General features: G+C 38.5%; 1 protein-coding gene across 1 annotated transcript; it reads left to right on the forward strand.

The window, feature by feature from the left end:
- Positions 1-2,343: 2,343 nt before the first annotated feature.
- Positions 2,344-5,508, forward strand: LOC113353039 (rho GDP-dissociation inhibitor 1-like). Its single transcript, XM_026596758.1, has 5 exons — positions 2,344-3,131; positions 3,234-3,300; positions 3,817-4,035; positions 4,191-4,315; positions 5,050-5,508. Exons 1-5 carry the CDS (start codon positions 2,841-2,843, stop codon positions 5,125-5,127), a joined length of 780 nt encoding a protein of 259 aa, XP_026452543.1. The 5' UTR covers positions 2,344-2,840; the 3' UTR covers positions 5,128-5,508.
- Positions 5,509-26,216: the final 20,708 nt, after the last annotated feature.

Below are 26,216 nucleotides of genomic sequence, written 5' to 3' on the forward strand. Positions count from 1 at the left end.
TCCTTTTTTGGGCTGGCTTAAGCTTAGAATTGATACAAAAAATTTGGCCCAACTAAAAATAGGCTATAAAATAAATGGCTTTTTGGAATATTAGGGATGGCTTAAGCCAGCCCTAGTCATCATGCAGTTCCGCCACTGGTTACGACTTTTAAAATCTCCACTAAGGGATTCGTGAATCCCGGTCGAACTATCTTATACCTAGAAGTTGTTGATATACGCATCTTGATTTTGTCGATTATTGTAATTCACAGACTACAAATCAAGAACAATATAGATTGAAATCATAAAATACTCTTCGTCTCAGGATTTGTGATTCCACAAGATAGATATCTAAACTTTTCTTTGATTTGTTTGGATTATTCTTGTGAGGTGTTGATAAGAATGAAAGTGTTCCAATCTGTGAGATTTGCTAGACTTCTTTCTATTGCAAATAAATTTCTTGACCTTGATTGAAATATTTTTTAAGTAAAATTAATAGGCTATGTGTTAGAGGAAGATTTGTTAAAAAATATTCACTTAATATGAAGCAACTTCTAGGGCTGTAAAGGACGTCAACTAGGGGAATCAAGAGGAATACACTCCTGCGATATCCAAGAAACGTAAGGAGCATGACTGAAGCTAAGTTATTCGTAGGAACTATTCGATCTCAACTACATTTTATCTGAAATATAATAATATGTTAGTGTCTATAGTTGCTTAATACCGTGCAATGTTTGAAAGTTGACTAGGTCCCGGGGTTCTTCAGCATATTGCAGTTTTCCTCGCTAACAAAATTCTTATGTGTATATTTTCTTTTTCGCATTAAAAGTTTCTTGTCCTATTAATTGTTAAAAGTACTACACGGTTCTAAATCATATCAGATAAAAACTTCGGTGGTTTACTTGGTACCCTCTCCTTTTCAAGTTGTCAAACTATGAAGCTAGTTATGCTAAAAAGCTTGGGTCACCGTAAATTTTGATATATAGAATCTTATCAGATTCTCAGATCATGAATGCCTATTCTAGGGTACATTACAATATTTCTGCCACGATGAAAATTTTGTGCTATAGTGGTAGATTTTTTGTTACTGTGTAAATATTGTGTCCTGAGAATAACTTTGGGTTACATATTATACTATAAGTATAAGAAAAAATTTAGGACACAAGAACGATTATGAGTCGCTTAACTTAGACCACTGCAGACTGGGAATCACACAACAAGTATTTAGGCATGAAAATATTTTGCGCCGCGTAAATATCCAGTCATAATATGCAAAATTTTAAGTTAGGAGGATGATTTTGTGTTATAATAGGCTTATTCAGAGTTTGGGCAGGAAATTTGAATATGGGTCACATGCAAATTTCGGGTCAAATGCGTAAGTTTAAGATTAAGTGTCATAAGTCATTTTGACTAATTTTAATCCATGCCATTTATTTGGGGCCTATCATTTTCTTCACCCACCTAGATGAAAAGGATAAGGGGTGTCTAAAAGAGATGAAAGTACTAAGTTATCCTCACTTTTAAAAATTTAAACCCTTCAATTAAATCTATTAAATTTCACTCTCTTAGATATCTTTCTATCAACTAATTCCTCTTAGTAAGCTTTTTGATTGCTTCTAACATCCAAAATTGAAAATTTTCAAAACTTTGGGTTTTCTAGCTTTATCCAGAATCAGCTGAAATAAATGTCTACATTGTCCGATTTTGCACAATCGCCGATATGCACATGCACGTTAGCCGATTGTCCATGATGTTCTTTAACCAACCTAGAATTCTGGTCAAAAAAATGCCTAATTTTTCTTCATGTTTTATAGGTTACAAACGGCCAATATAACCTCTGTACACGCCGATTATTGCAATCGGTTTATAGACGCATCCACATCCGTCGGTTGTTAGAATGAAACTTAAAATTGTTCTGAAACTTGAAATATTTTCTGCGTTCAACATAACCTCTATATAACCCGTAAAAAGTTTCTGCATGTTCCGTCTTCCGACCGGTAAACCATTTTTCTTATTTAGGCCAACTCTAATGGAACATTCCCCTGCCACATGTACAGTGGTGTCACGTTAGGTGGGGGAATGCCTGAGTGTAGTGGTGGGGGAGGGAAAGAAGACTTTGTCGATCCTCGCACATATTTCATTCAAAATTGGGGCGATTAATAATATATTTCAGGGACGATTGGATTCTCACTTTTTTACTTTTTTCAGCAAGGCGCTTCCCTGTAACGTTCCGTATTTTCGAACATAGAGAAAGGGAACCAAACTTTAAACCACAGTTTTGTGTTCCTTTTGTCCAATTTCTTTTCTCCATAAGAGTCACAGCCTTAGGCTTAATCCCTAACCATCTGAACACGTAGAATTTTAAGGGATGAAAGGGTCAGAAATCAGAAGTCAAGCAAACTATCCACCCAATATCAGGCTGTGCATTAGTATTGTTGTTGTTAGGTCTTTCTTTAAATTAATCATCAATCGTGCCCTTGGTGAATAATGTAATCTTGCTAAGTGCCCTTCACGATCTCTCCACATCTCTCTTTCCATCACATATACACATTCACTTCCCCGCCTATTATTCATGCTTCATCAAACCTCTCTCAAGTCTCAACCAACTCATCTCGCTCTGTTCTTGTCTCCAATTTTCAACGACTTTCTACATTTTTGAAAAAATGGCAAATTTGGTTCGTCTTTGATAGTTCTTTGGGCGGGTTTCCATTTTCACAAGAATACCAAAAGTCTTCCCACATAGAGCTGATTTTGAGTATTTTCCATTGTGGGGTGGTGTTGCTGCTATTCTTAATTGTTGGTTTTGGGGGGTTTTGTAATTTGATTTAGTGGGTTTTGTTCCCGTGGGTGATGTTTTTCTGATGTCTTTGGGTGTTCGAGGTGCCTCAAATTTGTCTGAAAACATGAAATTTGATGATGCAAAAGAGGGTTCAAATATGAACAACGGAGGAGTCTCTGAAGTAACAACAACACTACAAACTGATAAAGCACAAGATGATGTTGTTAGTGCATCAGAAGACAAGAAGATAAGTGAGAAACAAAGGAAAGACTGCACTTCTGCTTATACTACTGATCAAGAGGACGATGACGATGACGAGAAGATAGATTTGGGTCCTCCTAAAAGTATCAAACAACAACTTGAATTGGATAAGGTTTGCTCAGTTGACTAATGCTGGTATTTTTGAAATCATGATTTTGTTTTGATAATTAATAGATTAGACCTCATAGAAATTTATTTGTGTTTGTGATTTCAGGAAGATGAGAGTCTAAGAAGGTGGAAAGAGCAGCTACTTGGAAGTGTTGATCTTGAAACTGTTGGAGGTATGTACTTACATTTCCTTTTCTTTTCTTTATTTTTTTTATAGGTCAGCCCGTGGACTCGAATTACTAACCTCAAGTAAATGAGACTCAATTGCCATCTAGGACTAGCAGGTCATGTACTTAATCTCCTCTTATATCTACAAATTTGTAAATTATTTGAATTTTCTCACTGCACATTACTAATGTATTTCATATGAAAATAAAATGGTTTGGGATAAAGGTTGAAATTTGAAGCACATTTCTCTATTTCTTTTAGTATACTTTGATGAGGCCATTTGCTTGTTTAATTTCAATATACTTCGTGATCACTTGTACCAAAATCATTTTTGCAATGCGGATAGGGAGCTTTATTCAGAAAAGCAGAAAAATTGCCATAACTATTAGAGATAGGTGCACACAGTTTGAACTTTGTAATGCTTCCTAATAAGCTTGGTAGTTGGTACTGGGTAGACTGTTCATTTGATTTGCAATTCCTAGGAATGCTTAAAATTCATGGGTTGGTTTCTATTACTGCAGAATCTCTGGAACCAGATGTTAAGATCCTTAGTCTTGCGATTCTCTCCCCTGATAGGCCTGATCTTGTTTTATCAATTCCTGAGGTTGGTAACCCAAAAGGTTTATGGTTTACCCTAAAGGAAGGTAGTCGTTACAGCTTAAAATTCTCGTTCACAGTCAACAGCAACATTGTTTCTGGCCTAAAATATACCAACACAGTTTGGAAAACTGGGATGAAAGGTAAAAACCCATTTCTTGTCGCATTTGTTTCTATTGCCCTCAAGAAAACAACCTTATTTTATTAGCATCTACTAATGAATCATTGTAAGATTAAGTTTTCAAACAGTATGCATCGTCTGCGATATAATTGATTTGGAACATTGTTTGTACTTTAGTTGATAGAAGAAAAGAAATGCTTGGAGTTTTCAGTCCTCAAGCAGAGGCATACACTCATGAGATGCCTGAAGAAATCACTCCTTCTGGTATTTTTGCTAGAGGATCATATTCTGCTAGAACAAAGGTACCAAGCTTTCTCTTTGTTTTTGTTTTGTTCAACAATAAAACTGCTGCTAGAACAAAAGTAGTGAGCTCTCTCTTAATTCATATGCTAAGAAATCGGAAAGTTGCCAAGAAATGCTCTTACATCACTTTGCTTGTTATACACCTAGATTTATGACAGTGACACTTGTGTTATTACAAGTTCCCACCACCAAGTTTTCAGTATCCAACATTATGATATGGCATATGCATATGTACATCAAATTGGAAATTTTATATACAAAAGCATTCAAATGACTCAATTTTACTATATTTTTCCTTTTGTTCATTGCTTATATATAAAATGCAAGTCTTAAGAAAGAATTCCCTCCAAAGTTATCAATTCTGGACTCAGTTTGCTCTTAATGATATTGTTTTTTCACTGGGAAAAGAACTTATAGCTTTGATTTTGATATTTTGTTTATGGGGAACCTATAAGCCTAATAGCGGACTGAAAGTTTGGCAAATGTGTAGCGACCCTATTATGATGAAATGTTCCAGAAAAATCGTATCTGAAAACTAAAGAGATTGTCTATGCAAAATATGGTTAAGCGTGTAACTGTGATTTTGTGTTCAGTTCTTTGGAGAAAAGTAAAGAAAAAACCTTCTTGTTTTGTCATTGGAATTAGAAACTATGCATTGCTCTGAGTTATTGCTTTTGAGCTCCAACTAAAATCTTATAAAGTTATTTACAACTCTCCCAATTCGTACTTGCAGTTTGTGGATGATGATAATAAACGCTACTTAGAGATGAACTACACCTTTGACATCAGGAAAGATTGGCCGTCAGTTTAAAACCAGATATAGTCCGCAGCACTTCCTTCCTTAGATCGTTGCATGGCTCAACTATATACTTCCTTCATATCAAATCCTTCCCCACCTTGATATAGTTCTGAAACAACAGAATGCAAGAAGAGAAGAAAAGCTGCACAGTCAATTTCGTGGGAACCTTACAAAATGCGAAAGACATCTTGATCTAAGTAAGGGATAGAGTTTTCATTTTTTATTCGTTTCTGCAAATATTAACAGGGTTATAAATAACCCTTCATTTGTTTTCATGAAACTTCATGTTATGTTAAGCTTCATTTATGCATGGGCATGTAAACCATATGTATAGGAGACTCGTTGATTTATGATGATGAATATGTTGAAAGTAAGTCATGATTTTGTACTCTATTCGATTTCTAATGCTTTTCCGAATGAGTTAATTTGATGATGGCTGAAGTAGTTTAATTCGCTCCTTGCTCCTACTCGGTTGTGGAGCGAGGAACTCGCCAAAATTCGGCCGAATGCTCGGATATACTTACTAGAGATTTGGAGTGAGAAAATTTGACTTGGAACTTGCCAAAACTCGAACAATATGACTTAAAGTTTGCCGAAACTCTGAATCCGTGAGGAATTGTCAATCCCCACGGCAAACTAGCGTGTATCGAGTAGCTTAAAAATCGATGATTTTAACTACTCCAATGACGACATTTATGGGTATGAGTTTCTGAATTCAAGTAGAGTACAAAGTGGTGATGGGGACGGACACGGTCCTAAAACAGCGCCGCAGGTGTGATGTATGGCTGAGGCCTTTTACAAAGGGAAAAGAAATGGTTTAGTCCAAAAACACGTTAAAAAATACGGATTAGTCCATCCCGGATTAACTAGATACAGTTTAGTCCAAAAATTATTTAAAATATGGAAAATACATAAGTAACCTTTCTGATTTACAACTTAGTTTAAATATTTACAGTTTAGTCCAAAGTGATTCATGATGATGTCAACAACTTTAAATAATATAACAATAATTAAAAATAATTTATCATTCATACCGTTTGTCCACAATTCACAAATTTTATATATTCAGAAATGAGTACCAGTATGACTATAATTTCCACTTTTTAAAATCTCAGTTTACACTGGTGTACAAATATGTACACATTTAAACAAATCTAGAAAATTTAGAATACAAAGCACAGTTTGGATAACTTAGCCTAGATACAGAGCGATCAGGATTTATCTAGGAAGAACATAAATCAATGATATATGGTTTGCTCAATCTAAAATTTATATTATTAGTATCCTATTAAATTTTACTAATAAAATTCTATTGATAAGTATTCCTAAATAAATGTTTCATTAATTAATCTAATAGACATAATTCCATTATTTGATATTAACTATCTAAATAGACATTAAAGGTGGTTGTGATGGTGGGAGAACGTGGTGGAGGCAGTGGCGATAATTGTGGTTAGTGTTGGTGACTGGTGGAGGGGTGACCTTAATGGTAGGGGTGGAAGAAGTAGTGGTAGCAGGGTAAAAGAAAAAAAAGGAAGGTGGATAAATTATGTAGTTACTCTTAATTAATATTTTTTTTTTCCTAATTATGTTTTAGTTTATGATTATTTTTTAATTTTTTGAATTTTTTTTTAAAGATAAATCAATAATTGTGATTTGCATACTGTTTGACGGTAAAAACTGGTTCTTCTGTTTTTGGTAATTTGGGGTGTGTTGATGAGAAACGAATTCGAACCCTAAACAAATGCACTGCACGGGAGTACTTTTGAGTTCGAGAGATCAATCTGTAAGACTCTGGCCTAAACCAAGAAATGGCAGTTCCAGATTCAATTCGGTCACAAGGTGAAGGAGAAAGGTTGATCTTAGGAGGGAAGCAGAGAAGGTGTTTGAGATCAGGATGTTGAATTGCGAAGGTGTGGTTCTTTATCACTCGTATTAGAAAAATGGTTTCTGGATACTTGTGTTTTCTTGTTCCCTTTTGAAATGGATTGAAAATCTATTTATATAAGTCATTGAGCACAGCCTGATCTCTTAGGAAGTGGAGGAAATGAAGTAGTGGAGAAGTGGGTTTGTGTGGAAGGTAGTGATCATCGGGTTTCGGTTATGAGGGATGACTGATCACACTTTCTCCCACTACTCTCATTACTGATAACCGTCCGTCTTTCCTGACACATTCTCGTAATGGAGACGTTGCACGCCGCACGCTGTAAACCGCCAGACCAGTACCCCAGTATGTATCCCCCAGTTTGTGACATGTTTGATGTCTCGAGTAGGTGGGTCAAGTTGTGGGACATGCCGCAAAGAATAACACATGACACTATTAGGTTAAATAACTAAGTTATTTATGAAGCCGATATTTATAAAATATCGTATGTATTCGATGCATGTGAAGCATCGCTTTTAAGCAAGCAGCTCAAAATAATCGATGTGCATGATACATCGTTGTTCTTGAGCTCGATTGAATCAGTCACGGATTGAGTGTCTTAAAAGGGTAGCGCGATCAACCTCTTTTGGGTGATCGTTCGAGTGCCCTATGGGAGAACTTCCACTTGGTCGATCACTCCCTGTGGAGGAGTGAAGGCCGATGGTCGTCATACTACTTTGTTAGTTTTCTGAAAATAGATCTACACCGTCCAACTAGGCTGACGAAGTTGGATGGTCGTGATCGATTTGCGGCAGTTGTTCAATGATGTTGACCCAATTTTTAGGGTTTAGAGATCGATCGTCCAACTCTCTTTAAAGCAAGCGATCCGAGGCGTTGCGTGTTGGTTTGAGCAGGTCAATCGACGTCGTGCAAAGACGAGTTGTCGGTGAGCACGCTGACATCTCCTGGGCCATCCAGAAGTAGATCTAAGCCACTCGATTTGGCTGGCGAAGATGGAAGGTTATGATCAATTTGCGGCAGTAGTGTGTTGCCGCAAACGTATTTTTAGGGTTTTGCAAAGCAGCGCGTTCAGCCTTCTTTGGGAGAATGGTTTAATACGCTCTGGTTTTATCGTGAACAGGTCAATCGACCAAGGGAGGAGTTGGGCTAACAGTGAACAAGTTGGCATATCCTTGATCGCTCAAGATGTGATCCAAGTCGTCCAACTAGGCCGGTGAAGTTGGATGGACGTGATACGTTCTTGAGACCCTTTTTGTCAGTCTCAGCTCGTTTGAGCTATTTTTATGCAGCGCGAATACCCATGTTTGGGCCGACGTTGGAAGTGTTTGTGAATGAGCAGAGAACTACTCGATCAAATAGGGCACTAGTGGGCCCGCCGGTGGTCACTACGATGATTTCCTAGTTCTGTGAGGAGTAAGCTATGCTTTTTAAATCGTGCGACCAAGTTGTGTGGCCGTGATCGTTTCTGAGACTGATATTAACAGTCTAGATTTTCTTTAAGAATAAATATGCGTTCGATCACGCTAACTTTAATTAAAAAGTGTGTGAACGCGTTGATCTCTTTGTCAGAGAGAGATGTAGCATGTATGAGTATTTTTGTGCACATCCCAATGCTAGCACTTCGGGAGATTCATGCTACTCTGCTGAGATTGAGCATTGATCATCATGTCATGTCAGTATCCAGAGTTCGGCTGGGAACATAGCATGGAAAAATACCAGGCGAGTCATGCATTAGTTAATAATGCTGGCATAAAATAGAATTCACAGAATATTCTACTACGCGCACCATTCTGAATGAATTTCATATATATACTGAGTTGTTTAATACATGTATAAGTAAAGAGGTTTGAGCACTCGTTATTTCAAACTCCCTTTATTCCTTTGCAGGATGTCAACGCTAAATATAGGGTTTTACGACTTTAACCCTGAACTAAAAACCACCATCAACATTAAGTCCCCTGCTTAGCACGTAACAGTGACATTGTTGCGAGGTAAGTAATATATGGTGACAGACGGAAATAGAATTTATGAGAAGAGTAAACAGACATTACCAGTAGAGAGAGGCCGTCTTGGCCTTTGAGCAGAACATGTTTAATGAAACGTCGAGGCAAGCAACAATCACTTTTCTGGTACGTTGAGGCCGAGAACACTGAAACGATGTAGTGGAGCCTCGACTGATGAGTGTTAAGGAATTTGATCCCTGACTACAAAGATGGGTGTTGAGGTGGAGCTGTCAGCACTATGATGTATTGAGGCAGTGATGCCTGACAACACGGTAGTGAGTGTTGAGGAATTTGCACGTCTCAATACTAAGAGGAAGGATGTGTTGAGGCAGCATTCCTGGAAACACAATGGTGAGTGTTGCGGAATTTGCACGTCTCAACAATAAGAGAAAGGATGTGTTGAGGCAGCATGCCTGGAAACACAGTAGTGAGTATTGGGGAATTTGCACGTCTCAACACTAAGAGAAAGGATGTGTTGAAGCAGCATGCCTGAAAACACAGTAGTGAGTGTTGAGGAATTTGCACGTCTCAACACTAAGAGAAAGGATGTGTTGAGGCACCATGCCTGGCAACACAGTAGTGGTGTTGAGGAATTTGCACGTCTCAAGACTAAAAGGAAAACGTGTTGAGGAAGTATGCCTGACAACACAATAGTGGTGTTGGGAATTCGCACGTCTCAACACCAAGAGGAGGGTATGTTGAGGAAGCATACCTGGCAACACGGTAGTGAGTGTTAAGGAATTTGCACGTCTCAACACTAAGAGGAAAACGTGTTGAGGCAGTATGCCTGACAACACAATAGTGGTATTGAGGAATTTGCACATCTCAACACCAAGAGGAGGGTGTGTTGAGGAAGCATGCCAGGAAACAAGGTAGTGAGTGTTGAGGAATTTGCACGTCTCAACACTAAGAGAAAGGATGTGTTGAGGCAGCATGCCTGACAACACAGTAGTGAGTGTTGAGGAATTTGCACGTCTCAACACTAAGAGAAAAGATGTGTTGAGGAAGCATGCCTGGCAACACAGTAGTGGTGTTAAGGAATTTGCACGTCTCAATACTAAGAGAAAGGATGTGTTAAGGCATCATGTCTGGAAACACAGTAGTGAGTGTTGAGGAATTTGCACGTCTCAACACTAAGAGAAAAACGTGTTGAGGCAGTATGCCTGACAACACAACAGTGGTGTTGATTTGCACATCTCAACACCAAGAGGAAAACGTGTTGAGGCAGTATGCCTGACAACACACTAGTGGTGTTGAGGAATTTGCGCATCTCAACACCAAGAGGAGGGTGTGTTGAGGCAGAATGCCTGGCAACACAGTAGTGAGTGTTGAGGAATTTTCACGTCTCAACACTAAGAGGAAAACGTGTTGAGGCAGTATGCTTGAAAACACAATAGTGGTGTTGAAGAATTTGCACATCTCAACACCAAGAGGAGGGTGAAAAGGCGGGGGTCTAACAACACCACCCAATATTTCGCTTAGCAATCTGTATGAACAATCTCGAATATACTTTTAAGAGAATCAACAAGACTCAATCAATTAAAAGTATATCCACGAGTTTATATCTCTCTCTTGATTTGATTTACTCAAGAAGGAATTGCGAGTTCTAACCAAATGCAAGGAACCAAAGATCAATATCCAAGGATCAATCAATGACAATCAACAACCAAAGGTTGGATTACTCTAATTGATGATCTGACGCACAACCTGTATTATTTCAATTATAAAGATAAAACAATATATTGCGGAAATTGAAATAACATAGACAACAGAAATTTTGTTAACGAGGAAACCGCAAATGCAGAAAAACCCTGGGACCTAGTCCCGATTGAACACACATTGTATTAAGACGCTACAGACACTAGCCTACTCCAAGCTAACTTCGGACTAGACTGTAGTTGAACTCCAATCAGTCTCCCACCGATCGAAGGTGCAGTTGTACTCCCTACGCCTCTGATCCCAGCAGGATACTGTGCACTTGATTCCCTTAGATGATCTCACCCACAACTAAGAGTTGCTACGACCCAAAATCGCAGGCTTTGACAATAAACAAATTTGTCTCCCACAGACAAGTCTATCAAAGGATCAATCTGTCTCCCACAGATAATCCCTAAAGGTTTTGTTCCGTATTTTGATAATAATCAAGGTGAACAAGAACCAATTGATAATCCGGTCTTATATTCCCGAAGAATAGCCTAGAGTTATCAATCACCTCACAACAATCTTAAACGTATGGTAGCGAAAAAAGATGTTGCGGAATCACAAACAATGAGACGAAGATGTTTGTGATTACTTTTTAAATCTTTCCTATCGGAGATATCAATTCAAGCCAATCAATCTGATTGTACTCGTACGATAGAAGATGCAAGATCAGATCACACAACTACGATAAAAGTAGTATCGGTCTGGCTTCACAATCCCAATGAAGCCTTTAAGTCGTTATAAAACCAAAGGTTAAAGGAGAATCGACTCTAGCACGCAAACTAGTATCACACGTAAGGTGTGGGGATTAGTTTTGCACAATACTAGATGTCTCCTTTATATAGTCTTTCAAATCAGGGTTTGCAATCAATGTTAGCTTAGTAACAAAGCATTCAATATTCACCATTAGATGAGAACCTGATTTAGATTCAAGCTAATATTTCTCAACCGTTGTATCGAAAACTTAGCTTGTTACACACACTTGACAATGCACGCTTCTAGGTTTGTTAACCGTACCCAAACGTATGCACTTGTTGGTTCAACAATAGTTAACCAAAAGGTTAGCCATATGAGCATTTCATATCAACCACGTTCTTCTTCACCATAACTAGTTCAAATGACTTCAAAATAAACTAGTTAGAGAGTTGTTCAATTGCAAGGAAATCTCATGTACCACACAAGACACAATTGAAGCAAAGATGATTTGATTCACTTGAATCGTTCATGAACTTTATAGCCACGGTTTGAAAACTGCATTCCTTAGTCTTTTTAAGTTTAAGTTCAGAAATCATCTTCAGATATATAACCTTCTCAAGTTCGCAGACTAGGTTCGCGGACTCAAGTTACCGGGTAGAGTTTACAAACTCCAACAGAAATTCTCGAGTTTGAGAACTTCGCCGGTTTGCGGAATGGGTTCGCGGACTGAGTTCGCGGACTTAGCTTCACGCAAGTAGTTTGTCAACTCCAGCAGAAATTCTCGGGTTTGATAACTTCGGCAGTTCGCGGACTTGGCTCATGCCATTTCCGGTTCTCTTGATCTACAAAGTTTGCAAACTTTGGTTCAAGGAATAGGACTTATACATAAATGTGCTTCCATAATAATGCTTATGTCCACCATTAATTATGTAATCTAAACTCTCATTCCAATCATTGAAACATTCTTAGAGGACGTTATAAGTTGTTACACCATTTCTCGTCAAAACAATTTTCAAGATGATTGAAACATATTATGACTTTCGTCACATGGTAAATATAAACTCGGTTAAAGCAAAAAGCTTACCAACATATATTTCGAGATATAGATAGGCGAGGTATACTCGGCTCGAAATACCAGATGTGTATAATCCAAGTCTATATATATAGCATACGACTTCTTGTCTCAAAGAGTAGGAGATAGAGTAGATAGACTTTTGAGTGACAGATAAGTTCAAGTCTTCACATACCTTTTTGTCGAGAAGTTCCACCGGTTCCTTGAGTAGTTATTCTACTTGTATTATGAATCGCCATGAAATCCTTGAGCTCAACTACACTTTTTATCCTAGTCCGAGACTTAGCTATAATAGACTAGAAATCAAGACTTATAGTTTTAATCACTAACATTGACAAACATACTTGAGATAACAACGCATACGAGTTCGACCGAGCAATGATCTAACAGAAGGTGCGTTGAGGCAGCATTCCTGGCAACACAGTACTGAGTATTGAGAAATTTGCACGTCTCAACACTAAGAGAAAGGATGTGTTGAGGAAGCATGCCTGGAAACACAGTAGTGAGTGTTGAGGAATTCGCACGTCTCAACATTAAGAGAAAGGATGTGTTGAGGCAGCATGCCTGGAAACATAATAGTGAGTGTTGAGGAATTTGCACGTCCCAACATTAAGAGAAAAGATGTGTTGAGGCAGCATGCCTGGCAAAAAAATAGTGGTGTTGAGGAATTTGCACGTCTCAACACTAAGAGGAAAACGTGTTGAGGAAGTATGCCTGAAAACACAATAGTGGTGTTGCGAATTTGCACGTCTCAACACAAAGAGGAGGGTCTGTTGAGGCAGCATTCCAGGAAATACAGTAGTGGGTGTTGAGGAATTTGCACGTCTCAACACTAAGAGAAAGGATGTGTTGAGGAAGCATGCCTGGAAACACAATAGTGAGTGTTGAGGAATTTGCACGTCTCAAGACTAAGAGGAAAACATGTTGAGGCAGTATGCCTGACAACACAATATTGGTGTTGATGAATTTTCACATCTCACCACTAAGATAAAGGATGAGTTGAGGCAGCATGCCTGGAAACACAGTAGTAAGTCTTGAGGAATTTGCACGTCTCAACACTAAGAGAAAGGATGTGTTGAGTCAGCATGCCTGGTAACACAATAGTGAGTGTTGAGGAATTTGCACGTCTCAACACCAAGTGAAAGGATGTGTTGAGGCAGCATTCCTGGCAACACAGTAGTGGTGTTGAGGAATTTTCACATCTCAACACTAAGAGAAAGGATGTGTTGAGGCAGCATGCCTGGCAACACAGTAGTGAGTGTTGAGGAATTTGCACGTCTCAACACTAAGAGAAAAACGTGTTGAGTCAGTATGCCTGACAACACAATAGTGAGTGTTGAGTAATTTGCACGTCTCAACACCAAGAGGAGGGTGTGTTGAGGCAGCATGCCTGACAACACAGTAGTGAGTGTTGAGGAATTTGCACGTCTCAACATTAAGAGAAAAACATGTTGAGGCAGTATGCTTGAAAACACAATAGTGGTATTGAGAAATTTGCACATCTCAACACTAATAGGAGGGTGTGTTGAGGCAGCATGCCTGTCAACACAGTAGTGAGTGTTGAGGAATTTGCACGTCTCAACACTAAGAGGAAACGTGTTGAGGCAGTATGCGTGACGACACTAGTGGTGTTGAGAAATTTGCACATCTCAACACCAAGAGGAGGGTGTGTTGAGGCAGCATCCCTGGAAACACAGTAGTGAGTGTTGAGGAATTTGCACGTCTCAACACTAAGAGAAAGGATGTGTTGAGGCAGCATGCCTGGCAACACAGTAATGAGTGTTGAGGAATTTGCACGTCTCAACACTAAGAGAAAGGATGTGTTGAGGCAGAATGCCTGGAAACACAGTAGTGGTGTTAAAGAATTTTCACGTCTCCACACTAAGAGGAAAACGTGTTGAGGCAGTATGCCTGACAACATAATAGTGGTGTTGGGAATTCTCACGTCTCAACACCAAGAAGAGGGTGTGTTAAGGAAGCATGCCTGGTAACACAGTAGTGAGTGTTGAGGAATTTGCACGTCCCAACACTAAGAGAAAGGATGTGTTGAGGCAGCATGCCTGGCAACACAGTAGTGAGTGTTGAGGAATTTGCATGTCTCAACACTAAGAGGAAAACGTGTATAGGCAGTATGCCTGAAAACACAATAGTAGTGTTGAGGAATTTGCACATCTCAACACTAAGAGAAAGGATGTGTTGAGGCAGCATGCTTGGCAACACAGTAGTGAGTGTTGAGGAATTTACACGTCTCAACACTAAGAGAAAGGATGTGTTGAGGCAGCATGCCTGACAACACAGTAGAGAGTGTTGAGGAGTTTGCACGTCTCAGCACTAAGAGAAAGGATGTTTTGAGGCAACATGCCTGGAAACAAAGTAGTGGTGTTGAGGAATTTGCTCGTCTCAACACTCAGAGGAAAAAGTGTTGAGGCAGTATGACTGACAACACAATAGTGGTGTTGGGAATTTGCACATCTCAACACCAATAGGAGGGTGTGTTGAGGCGGCATGACTGGAAACACATTAGTGAGTGTTGAGGAATTTGCACGTCTCAACACTAAGAGAAAGGATGTGTTGAGGCAGCATGCCTGGTCACATAGTAGTGAGTGTTGAGAAATTTGCACGTCTCAACACTAAGAGGAAAACGTGTTGAGGCAGTATGCCTGACAACACAATAGTGGTGTTTAGAAATTTACACATCTCAACAGTAAGAGAAAGGATGTGTTGAGGCAGCATGCCTGGAAACATAGTAGTTAGTGTTGAGGAATTTGCACGTCTCAACACTAAGAGAAAAACGTGTTGAGGTAGTATGCCTGACAACACAATAGTGAGAGGAATTTTCACATCTAAACACCAAGAGGAGGGTATGTTGAGGCAGCATGCCTGGCAACACAGTAGTGAGTGTTGAGGAATTTGAACGTCTCAACACTAAGAGGAGAGATGTGTTGAGGCGGTTTGCCTGACAACACAACGGTGAGTGTTGAGGAATTTGAACGTCTCAACACTATGAAGTGAGATGTGTTAAGGAAGTTTTCCTGGCAACACAATGGTATTGAGGAATTTGAACATATCAACACTAAGAGGGGATCTGTGTTGAGGAAGTTTGCCTGGCAACACAATGGTGAGTGTTGAGGAATTTGAAAGTCTGAACACTAAGAGGAGAGATGTGTTGATGCAGTTTTCCTGGCAACACAATGGTGAGTGTTGAGTAATTTGAACGTATCAACAGTAATATGAGAGATGTATTGAGTCAGTTTGCCTGGAAACACAATGGTGAATGTTGAGGATTTTTCACGTCTCAACACTAAGAGGAAAATTGTGTTGAGGCAGTTTGCCTGGCAACACAGTGGTGAGTGTTGAGGAATTTGAACGTCTCAACACTAAGAGATTTAAAATTTATTTGATATGCCTAATATATAAAAAACATTTAGTTTAAGGATAGTTACTTAGCTCTATCTCCGCTAGGCATGTCCTTCGCGCATGATTGGGCTTTGGGTGTATCAGGCTCTCCCGTGAGTAAGCAGCGTGACAAAAGTCCCCATGTGTAATTATCCTGAGCTTATTTTCTCGTGGAAGATGTGCTTCCATTGTATTCGCTGGTAAGGCGGTGACTCCGTTTAAACTTCTAAACCTGAACGAGGCTTCAGTCCCCAAGTGTAGCTTGCTTTGGTTGTACCACCTTGAATCCACGCCTCTTTGATTTGATACAATCTTATTGTACTCTCTTGGATGGGATTCTTGGAACATCACATGGACGATATATTCTTTATAGTGGTTGTTGCTATGGTGAAGCTGTGGCTAGTATCAACGAACGAGCAGCAGCGGTTCTTGGCAGAAACTGTGATCAGAAGAGACTTGGCTGGCTGCGATCACAATCCTTGACAGGGAGGAGTGGCGACTACGGGAACGAACCTTGGAAGGAAGGAGTGGAGGCTTCTGGAGAGAACGTTGAAGCGGCTTCTGGAGCGAAACATTTAAGAGGAGCGGCTTCTGGAGGCGAAACGTTGAAGCGGCTCCTGAAGCGAATCGTTGAGGCAGAGCGGCTTCTGGAGCGAAAAGTTGAAGAAGAGCGGCTTCTGGAGAGAACGTTGAATCGGCTCCTGGAGAAAAGGTCTAAGCGCCAACGCAACACGGTTGGGGGCTGAAAATATATCTCGGCGCTGCACCTAGGAGAAATAGAGAATCTCACACATGCTCCATCATAGATTACATGGTTTTGTGAACAGAGTCACAGAAAGTATTAATGCACAACTCCACTAATTGATGTTCAGTCACATTTGGTTTATGACAATCTAACGCCCGAATTATGAATCCCTTGACTAATCATTCGGATGTTCATTGATTCACTCCTTTTGAGTTGTGGCCATGTCCGTCTGAGCCTTAGCAAGAACTTCTTGTCCTTCCATCAAATCAACAATGGTAATAGGGGGTTGGCTTCTTCCGTCCCCTCCGGTCTCTCGTCTTGATGGTGGAGTGACAGCAGCTCTAGTGACAACTGAGAGCGTCGCACTTGAAGAAACAATGGGGGTGCGGCAGCGGCTCCGACTCTGGTGATCGTAGGTGTAACACCTGAGGGAATATCTCGTGCTCCGCTAGCGTTGGTGGTAGAGTACGTAGTTCCACGAGATGCATTGATTGTATTGACATGCTGTACGGTAACGCCACTGACAGGGACATCAACGCCGAGAGTGTTGTCAATGCTAGTTCCATCGGAATTGGTTACCGACCCAGACCTAAAATCCACCATTTTAAAATCAGGAAAATCGAATTTGGTATTGAAAAATTGACTTCACGACCGAGAGATTAATCTCCCACTGTGGTCGCCAATTGTTTGAGGGTAAAACTGGTTCTTCTGTTTTCGGTAAATTTGGGGTGTGTTGATGAGAAACGAATTCGAACCCTAAACAAATGCACTGCACAAGAGTACTTTTGAGTTCGAGAGTTCAATTTGTAAGACTCTGGCCTAAACCAAGAAATGTCCGTTCCAGATTCAATTTGGTCACAAGGTGAAGGAGAAGAGTTGATCTTAGGGAGGGAAGCGGAGAAGGTATTAGAGATCAGGATGTTGAATTGTGAAGGTGTGGTACTCGTATCAGAAAAATGGTTTCTGGCTACTTCTGTTTGTTAACACTTGTGTTTTCTTGTTCCCTTTTGAAATAGATTGAAAATCTATTTATATAAGTCATTGAGCACACCCTGATCTCTTAGGAAGTGGAGGAGGTGAAGTAGTGGAGAAGTGGGTTTGTGCGGAAGGTAGTGATCATCATGTTTCCGTTATGAGGGATGACTGATCACACGTTCTCCCACTACTCTCATTACTGATAACCGTCCGTCTTTCCTGACACATTCTCGTAATGGACGCGTTGCACGCCGCACGCTGTAAACCGCCAGACCAATACCCCAGTATGTATCCCCCAGTTTGTGACATGTTTGATGTCTCGAGTAGGTGGGTCAAGTCTTGGGACTTGACGCAAAGAATAACACATGGTGTTATTAGTTAAATAACTAAGTTATTTATGAAGCCGATATTTATAAAGTATTATATGTATTCGATGCATGTGAAGCATCGCTTTTAAGAAAGCAGCTCAAAATAATCGATGTGCATGATGCATCGTTGTTCTTGATCTTGATCGAATCAGTCATGGATTGAGTGTCTTAAAAGGGTAGCGCGATCGACCTCTTTTGGGTGATCGTTCGAGTGCCCTATGGGAGAACTTCCACCTGGTCGATCACTCCCTGTGGAGGAGTGATGGCCGGTGGTCGTCATGCTACTTTGTTAGTTTTCTGAAAATAGATCTACACCGTCCAACTAGGCTGACAAAGTTGGATGGTCGTGATCGATTTGCGGTAGTTGTTCAATGTTGTTGACCCAATTTTTAGGGTTCAGAGATCGATCGGCCAACTCTCTTTTGAGCGAGCGATCCGAGGCGTTGCGTGTTGGTTTCAGCAGGTAAATCGACCTCGTGCAAAGATGAGTTGTCGGTGAGCACGCTGACATTTCCTGGGCCATCCAGAAGTAGATCTAAGCCACTCGATTTGGATGGCGATGATGGAAGTTTGTGATCGATTTGCGGCAGTAGTGTGTTGCCGCAAACGTATTTTTAGGGTTTTGCAAAGCAGCGCGTTCACCCTTCTTTGGGCGAACGGTTTGATACGCTCTGGTTTTATCGTGAACAGGTCAATCGACCAAGGGAGGATTTGGGCTAACAGTGAACACGTTGGCATATCCTTGATCGCTCGAGATGTAATCCAAGTCGTCCAACTAGGCCGGCGAAGTTGGACGGACGTGATACGTTCTTGAGACCCTTTTTGTCAGTCTCAGCTCGTTTGAGCTATTTTTATGCAGCGCGAATACCCATGTTTGGGCCGGCGTTTGAAGTGTTTGTGAATCAGAAGAGAACTACTTGATCGACTAGGGAACTAGTGGGCCCGGCGGTGGTCACTACCGTGATTGGCTTGTTCTGTTAGGAGTAAGATATGCTAGTTAAATCGTGCGACCAAGTTGTGTGTTCGTGATCGTTTCTGAGACTGATATTAACAGTCTAGATTTTCTTTAAGAATAAATATGCGTTCGATCACGCTAACTTTAATTAAAAATTATGTGAACGCATTGATCTCTTTGTCAGAGAGAGATGTAGCCTGTATGAGTATTTTTGTGCACATCCCAATGCTAGTACTTCGGGAAATTCATGCTACTCTGCTGAGAGTGAGAATTGATCATCATGTCATGTCAGTATCGAGAGTTCGGCTGGGAACATAGCATGGAAAAATACCAGGCGAGTCATGCATTAGTTAATAATGCTGGCATAAAATAGAATTCACAGAACATTTGGGATTGGTACTACGCGCACCATTCTTAATGAATTTCATATATATACTGAGTTGTTCAATAATGTATAAGTAAATAGGCTTGAGCACTCGTTACTTTCAAACGCCCTTTATTCCATTGCAGGATGACAATAGGGTTTTACGACTTTAACCCTGAACTAAAAACCACCATCAACACATACCAAATACAAGGGTACATGCAAATTAATTGTAATCAATTCACCTTCCCATATCTCTCTATTTATTTTTTCCTTTTTGTCTCTTGGATTCCATATGATTATGCTTGAGAAACTGTCCATGAGAATAACTAAATAGAGAAAATGAAGAGATAAGAAACAAAATGGACCCAAAATTACATATTATTTAACTTTTGGAAAATTAATAAGCCAAACTTATTTAAATTTGGGACGATTTATATCACGAAAGAGAAAAAGTAAACTCTATAAGTAACAAATTTTGTAAGATTAATCTAATTGATTTTGAAGTAATATTGGATGGTTTTAGTATTGATACAAATTTGGTGAATCTCTTTGGATGATTTTTATTTTATTTTATTTTGAGGTGGGGATACTACTTAGTTTTTTGAAGTCATATTCTACTGCACGTGGAATTCGTTTTAACAATTAAGAATATTTGTCCTTGAAGTTTGTATGACTACCAGATATAATATTAAAAAAAAACATTTGAGGATAAGAACATGTTTGTTAACCATTAATACATCATACCAACTTTCCGCAAACAAAAGTAATATGTAAGAATCGAGGCATACATTTGAACACCTATCTTTTCCCATGCCGTTAGAGAAAAGATAAATTTATGGTCATGGTTTGTTTATTAATATTATAAGTATCCAACTAATTCCTTATAATAAATGATTTATTAATTTCTCATCATAAATGTCCCCTTGATTACTCTATCAATACATATTGCCATCAACAAAGAGTTTTTAAAAAATTAATTCAATAGATATTAATGGTGGTAGTGGGTGGTGGAAGCAATGGCGGGCGTTAATAAGCGTACAGGCGGTTATGTTAGTGGTGCTGGAAGAGATAGTGGTTATAAATGGTTTTAGTGGTGGGGGTATTTATTTTTTATTTTTTATGTGGAAGCAAAAAAAAAATGATTGGTAAAATTTTATTTTAAAAGATATAGTTATGATTAATAAAAGTAGGTACCAAATATTTCGGGGATGATAACAAATCATATAAGACAAAATGGTTATGATCTTTGGTAGCAGATCGTATGATCATGGTTTTTAAAATTAAAATTAAATTAATTGCAAGACAAAAAAGAATTATAACAAAAAAATATTGTTGAATAATTTAATTGACGACCTAAGTTTTTCAATCCAAACTTTATATATGACATTTGCGGTTAAAAATCAGAAGTATGCCCAACATCCTAAGAGGGATGTGGTGGCTTTGTGGTGATGATGGGTATTAATGATTAGGAATAGACTATGTTAGTTTTATGCCGTTACAAAACGGGTGACACTATAAAGTTTAAAATAAAATGGTTAGATACATGGAAATTAAAAAAGAATACTGGGATATCACGTTATATAATAACTACTAAAGATGTAACATTTATATCAAGATTTATCCTTTCAATAGATAAATCTATGGTTGTACTGAGATTCCGAAAGCAGATCGCAAGTTTACTTTTGGATTTCTGAATGATGATGAAGATAGTGAAACACTCCTCTCAGTTTCTTTGCTCCCTCTCAGTTTCTCCGTACAAAACCGAAAACTTCTCAAAAAAAAAAATCAATCGAACAACAATTAGATGGTGCACCATCACCACCACTGTAAATTTATCTGCGCTATATATCCAGTAAACTTTCTACAGATTAATTTGGTGATTTAGACCTATCGTAATTATTGATAAGGCATGCAATTAAATCTATAATAATGATTTGAAGGTATTTTCTAATTATAAAATTCTCTTATAATTTTTGTTTATGTAATATTATTCAACTTGGGTTTTTTTATGTTTAATTGATGATTTTTTAATTTGAATATATAATTAGTTAATAGAATTTGATACATATAGGGTATTCCTTTTGTAACACTGATGTTAGTCTCTCCCGTTTTTCGGTTGCACTCTGTTTTGATCCTGAATTTCTAGACATTATTCGACCAACGTTGGGTATTTTTTTTAATCTAAAGGCCGATTAAACCCAGTATACATTCTACAAATTGAAATCGACAGAAGTTTGTGTCAGCTTCTACCATGAACTGATGATTTTTCTTCAAAAGGTTAGTTGAATCTATATAGACACATACATCAATATGACTATGTTCATTATTATTACGAAATATTTGAGTAACATTAGATGTGAGAGCGCCACTCATGCACTACTTGGCATAGTTGATGCGAATTTTTTTTATCCACCCATTTGTTTAATTTTATGTTATCAATATAATCCAGGAAAAAGCTTGCACATGTTTTGATTTATGCTTATAAGTTTATTTTTCCAGTTCACACATGCATATCTCAGCCTTCCAATAGCCACTTATAAGTTTATTTTTCCATTTCACACATGCATATCTCAGCCTTCCAATAGCCAGGAATGAAGTTCTCCATTTTTATAAAACTCTCACATTTACATTAAAAAAATAGTTTAGTGGGGAAGATGTTATGGATCTTTTCTTCATTCGTAAAGCCTTAGTTATCAGTAGTTTTGGGACCCAATATGTATTCATAAATGTAATGGAGTTGGGTTGTCAGTTTCTGTATATTTACTGTTAGATGAAATATTTTTTTTTTGAAATTTAAAATTAGTCTCAGATGAGATAGTAGATGATAATATCTATTTATTTATTTTTTCATGTTGGGACAACATTATTACTCCGGTAAAATACTAAATTGAAATAACATGCTTAAGTGAAACAAAAAGGTCAGGTAACTCATCATTTTTTTGTCTAAAACTTATTTCAATATGGAAAAATAAAACAAACCCAATGTAAACAATGTAGAAATAGAGACAAAAGCATCACGTGCCGATACTGCACGGGTTAAACCCTAGTCCATAAAAAAACAAGGTGCACCAGTTTGTACACCGCATACAACTTGAATCGTTCACCTAAGCACCACTAACACTATCCATATTGCCTAATGGAAATATTGGTGTACATAAAATAAAAAAGTCTTGTTGTGAAGAGGTCGCCCTCGTGATAGCTTCTGTAAGGGTGCACCTTCCCACCCTTGGATATTCCATCGTAGATATGGCACGTATCTCTAGATAGAATTTAGAAAACAGATAAGTATATATTTATTGATTTTTTGTTACATTTTTATTTTTGTATTTGATTATATCTGTTCTATAGTTCCTCTAAAATTAAATAATAAAACTTACCATGAGAATTTTTCTTTTTATTCTTTTCTTCTTGTTTACTCCCATTCGAGCGATTTGCCTATGCACCTCAGCTTGATATTCCCATCATCATGAAGGTAATAACCTAGAAGGAGTTTTTACGAGGACCGCAAACAACCAACTAAACTTTTAACAATTGATTACCATAAAGGATTAAGATTCTAATTAGAACTTGATACACATGAATCCATTGATTCTCTATCACAATTCTCAATTTTATACCGTAGGTCATATATATTAAAAACACGTAGGAATGCCATGATCAAACAGTTCCACATCATCTTTGAAACCAGGAAGGCTGAGAAATCACAAATCTTAGCAGACTTTCTGGCTGACCTACCTCTCAGCGACAAAGCAGAGATAGACGATATCCCAGGAATAGAGGAAGATAAGAAAGATCCAGAGGACCTGTTAGAACCTCAGAACTCACGAAGATGAGAAATATTCGTAGATGGCTCCTCCAATGGAGAAGGCACATGCATTGGGATTGTAATAACAACCTGATAGACGCACTTATGTGTCTAATATGTCTCTATTGTATGTATTGTTAGTGCTCAATTTTGTATTTATTGTGTTCTTTTATGTCTTTGTAGGCACCTTTGGAAAATAAACATTTTTGGCGAAATCAACTCGAAAAGCAGTGTTTTACACCCCGGAGAAAATTACGAAAGGCACCCCAGAAATGCACCGGAAACGTCCCAGAAATGTACCGGAGGATCCCAGAAAAATTACCATTTCCACCCCAAAATTACCATTTCCACCCAAATTACTATTCGCACCCCAACACTCTGGATAAGGGGCACCTTCTTCAACAATTTGAATTTGTGTTTTGGCGGGAAATGAAGTTTTCAACTGGCAGAATTGTGATCGTCAAACTGAATGGGTTAGAATGCGATTCAATCGCTCAAACTTGGTAGGAAGTTATGATTTAGCCTAAGGAAGATAGTTTCGGTGTCGAATTTGATCGGAATTGGCTGGAAATATCGATTTGATTCTCGAGCTCAAAACAGAGCTACACGGACTGAACACACCCTGTACACGCTGTTGTGTGTGTTTTTGCTATGCATGGAAGTGATTAAGGGACGTTCGACGACTTACTAGGCGTGGGAGAGATGAATTGGAGTGTGCAGAACCAATTCTAACGTGTGACAGAGTTAATTTTGGAAATTATCGTTATTATTGGCAGCGGAGAATAATCGGATTAAATGGAGAATATACGCAAGTAATGTTGGGATTTTTGGTCCTAAAACACTATAAATAGGCTCTTTGGGTCTACTAGAGAGGGTGTCGAGAGTCTGGGGGGGCTGAGGAGAGCCGAGAGAATCAAAAGAAGAGGTCGATAGGCGAAGAAGTTCTGCTGCTGCTCAGCCAAGAACACGAAGAACATTGTACAGTCCAGGAAAGTCGTTGACTAGTGTCGCATATTTGCGACAATCTCAGTTCCTTTCCCGCGACTTCGGTGTTGTGCTTACAACACTTCTAAAGGGCCGTTGTTCCCTGACGCTTTCTGTTGGTCGCAAAGAACGGTCTTAAAACAATTTTCTTCTTATATCATCATTTGTAATCAACTTTTGAGCATTAATAAAATCTTTTGAGAGCATTTTTACTATGATGAGTTAAACCCCAACACTGCGACGACGGAGGAGGCCGAGCTTCATACATGGGTAATTTAATTAATTCTTTTTAAGACTTTTGCATTAAAAATTAATTGAAATATGATTTGATTAAGTTGGGTGTTATTTGATTAGATGGGTCATGCTTAGCTTAGGTGATTTGATGTTCCATGCTTAACATTTACAATCAATTTTTTGAGAATCTACTTTGGAAAAATAAGAGTCCATATAACTTATGTTTTGAGCGATTACTGTCGAGAATAATTCATTGAGCCCTATTTTATGAAGATTGGCCGAATCATTAGTCCCAGTACCTCTCACCATTGTTAATATTTTATTGTATATATTTATCTATTTTTTATAAATCTAAAAATCCTTCACCTTCACAAGTCTTAGAGTTTGAACCCTCATTACTACAACCACGAAAAAATCATTAATCATTTTGGCGCCGCCGACGCGGATTTGTGCTTAGGTAGAATTTTTTAGGTTTTTATTATTTTTTTTTACTATTATTTGTTCCTTTTTACGTTTCTTTTTGTGTCTTTGATTTACAGGTTCGAAGTGGAATACTAAGGACTTGGGAACAAAAAGCTTAAAGCTAAAAGCTAAAAGAGAAGGAAAAAAAAAAGACATAATTTTTTTTTTAGGATTTAATTTTTTTTTTTTTTTTTTTATATAGCTTTATTTATTTATTTTAGAATTTGTAAATAGGCTTTATTTTTCATGATTTTTGTAATTTTTGGACATTTTATTTGGACTTCATTCTGGTCAATTGGACTTTATTCTTTTTTTAACCCTACGGAAGGGTATTATTAAAAAAAAAAAAAATTATAAACTGTGTGCAGGGAAGGACGACGATTACTATATCGTCTCGGCCCCTCGGGTTCGTACATGACATAGGAGTCGTGGCCCGAGTCGACTTCAACGGTTCATCCCCCGTCTGGTACGGGAGGTAAGTCCATCGAAACACTCGCGAATCTCCTGTAAGCGAGTTACTGTATTCCTTAAGGTGATTCATTGATTGAGGACGAATTTGGACTGTTTTTAAATTCCTAGTAAAGGGAAAGGCCTGGCCAATACAAGATAAGGGTTCGGATTTCATCATCGCTCCCTTCTTTCCCGCCTTAGGAAAACGAAACCTAACGCGAACCCAAGCTTAAAACTTGACTAGAACGAGACCGATAGGGTATCGCGCTTATCAGGAAAACATTTCGAAGGATATTGGTTACTTTCTTAAGCATACCTCGAAGTTCATGATGGTTTCTGTGAGTTGAATGCGTGACTGCGCCGCCCTGTGATAGCGGTGAGGCCTTGGGTATCAAAGCTCCACTGAGCTTCCCTCACCTCAATTCAACTTACTTTGAATCAGATTGATTCCAGAGGGGTTTGCTTAAATTGTAACGAATTCCCCTTCGAGAGATAGAAGCAAGACTAGAAACAATCTAAGTGGAGCCATCATGCTTGTTGTTTGCTAGATTTTATAGGTTTGATTTGGTCGAGTCAGCCTTGTTTGTGGTTGTGTAGAATTCCCTTGCAATTAAGAATGTCGAACTGGTATGATAGAAGCCAATACAATGAGTATCGACCTGAATTTGAATATGGACATCATCAGTTTTATGACCATGGTGGGAATAGTAGTTGGGAACGCCAACCTTTTCAAGGTTATGGTTCATACCATAGTGAGCCCAATTACTATCCACACACGAATTGGTCTTACGAGCAAGAAAATCAGGAATATTATAGTACTAGTCATGCGTTTTTGGAAAATTACTTAAAAACTAGTCCTGATTATGACATTTCTAAACCTGTTCAATCTCTAGAAGAAACCTACCAACAAATTCGAAGGGAGTATGAACGTGCAGTTAGTTCAAGAGATGAGAGTACACAACGATCTAAGATATTCAATGAGACTTGTGAACGTATAAGTGTT

The sequence above is a fragment of the Papaver somniferum genome, chromosome 2, assembly GCF_003573695.1.
Source record: "Papaver somniferum cultivar HN1 chromosome 2, ASM357369v1, whole genome shotgun sequence".
NCBI lineage: Eukaryota > Viridiplantae > Streptophyta > Magnoliopsida > Ranunculales > Papaveraceae > Papaver > Papaver somniferum.

What these genes read in the sequence shown, in the direction of transcription:
- LOC113353039 (XM_026596758.1), top strand. Translation starts at nt 2,841, where the DNA reads ATGTCTTTGGGTGTTCGAGGTGCCTCAAATTTGTCTGAAAACATGAAA. An exon ending in AACAACTTGAATTGGATAAG is followed by an intron (nt 3,132 to 3,233) that starts GTTTGCTCAGTT and finishes TTGTGATTTCAG; the next exon opens with GAAGATGAGAGTCTAAGAAG. An exon ending in TGATCTTGAAACTGTTGGAG is followed by an intron (nt 3,301 to 3,816) that starts GTATGTACTTAC and finishes CTATTACTGCAG; the next exon opens with AATCTCTGGAACCAGATGTT.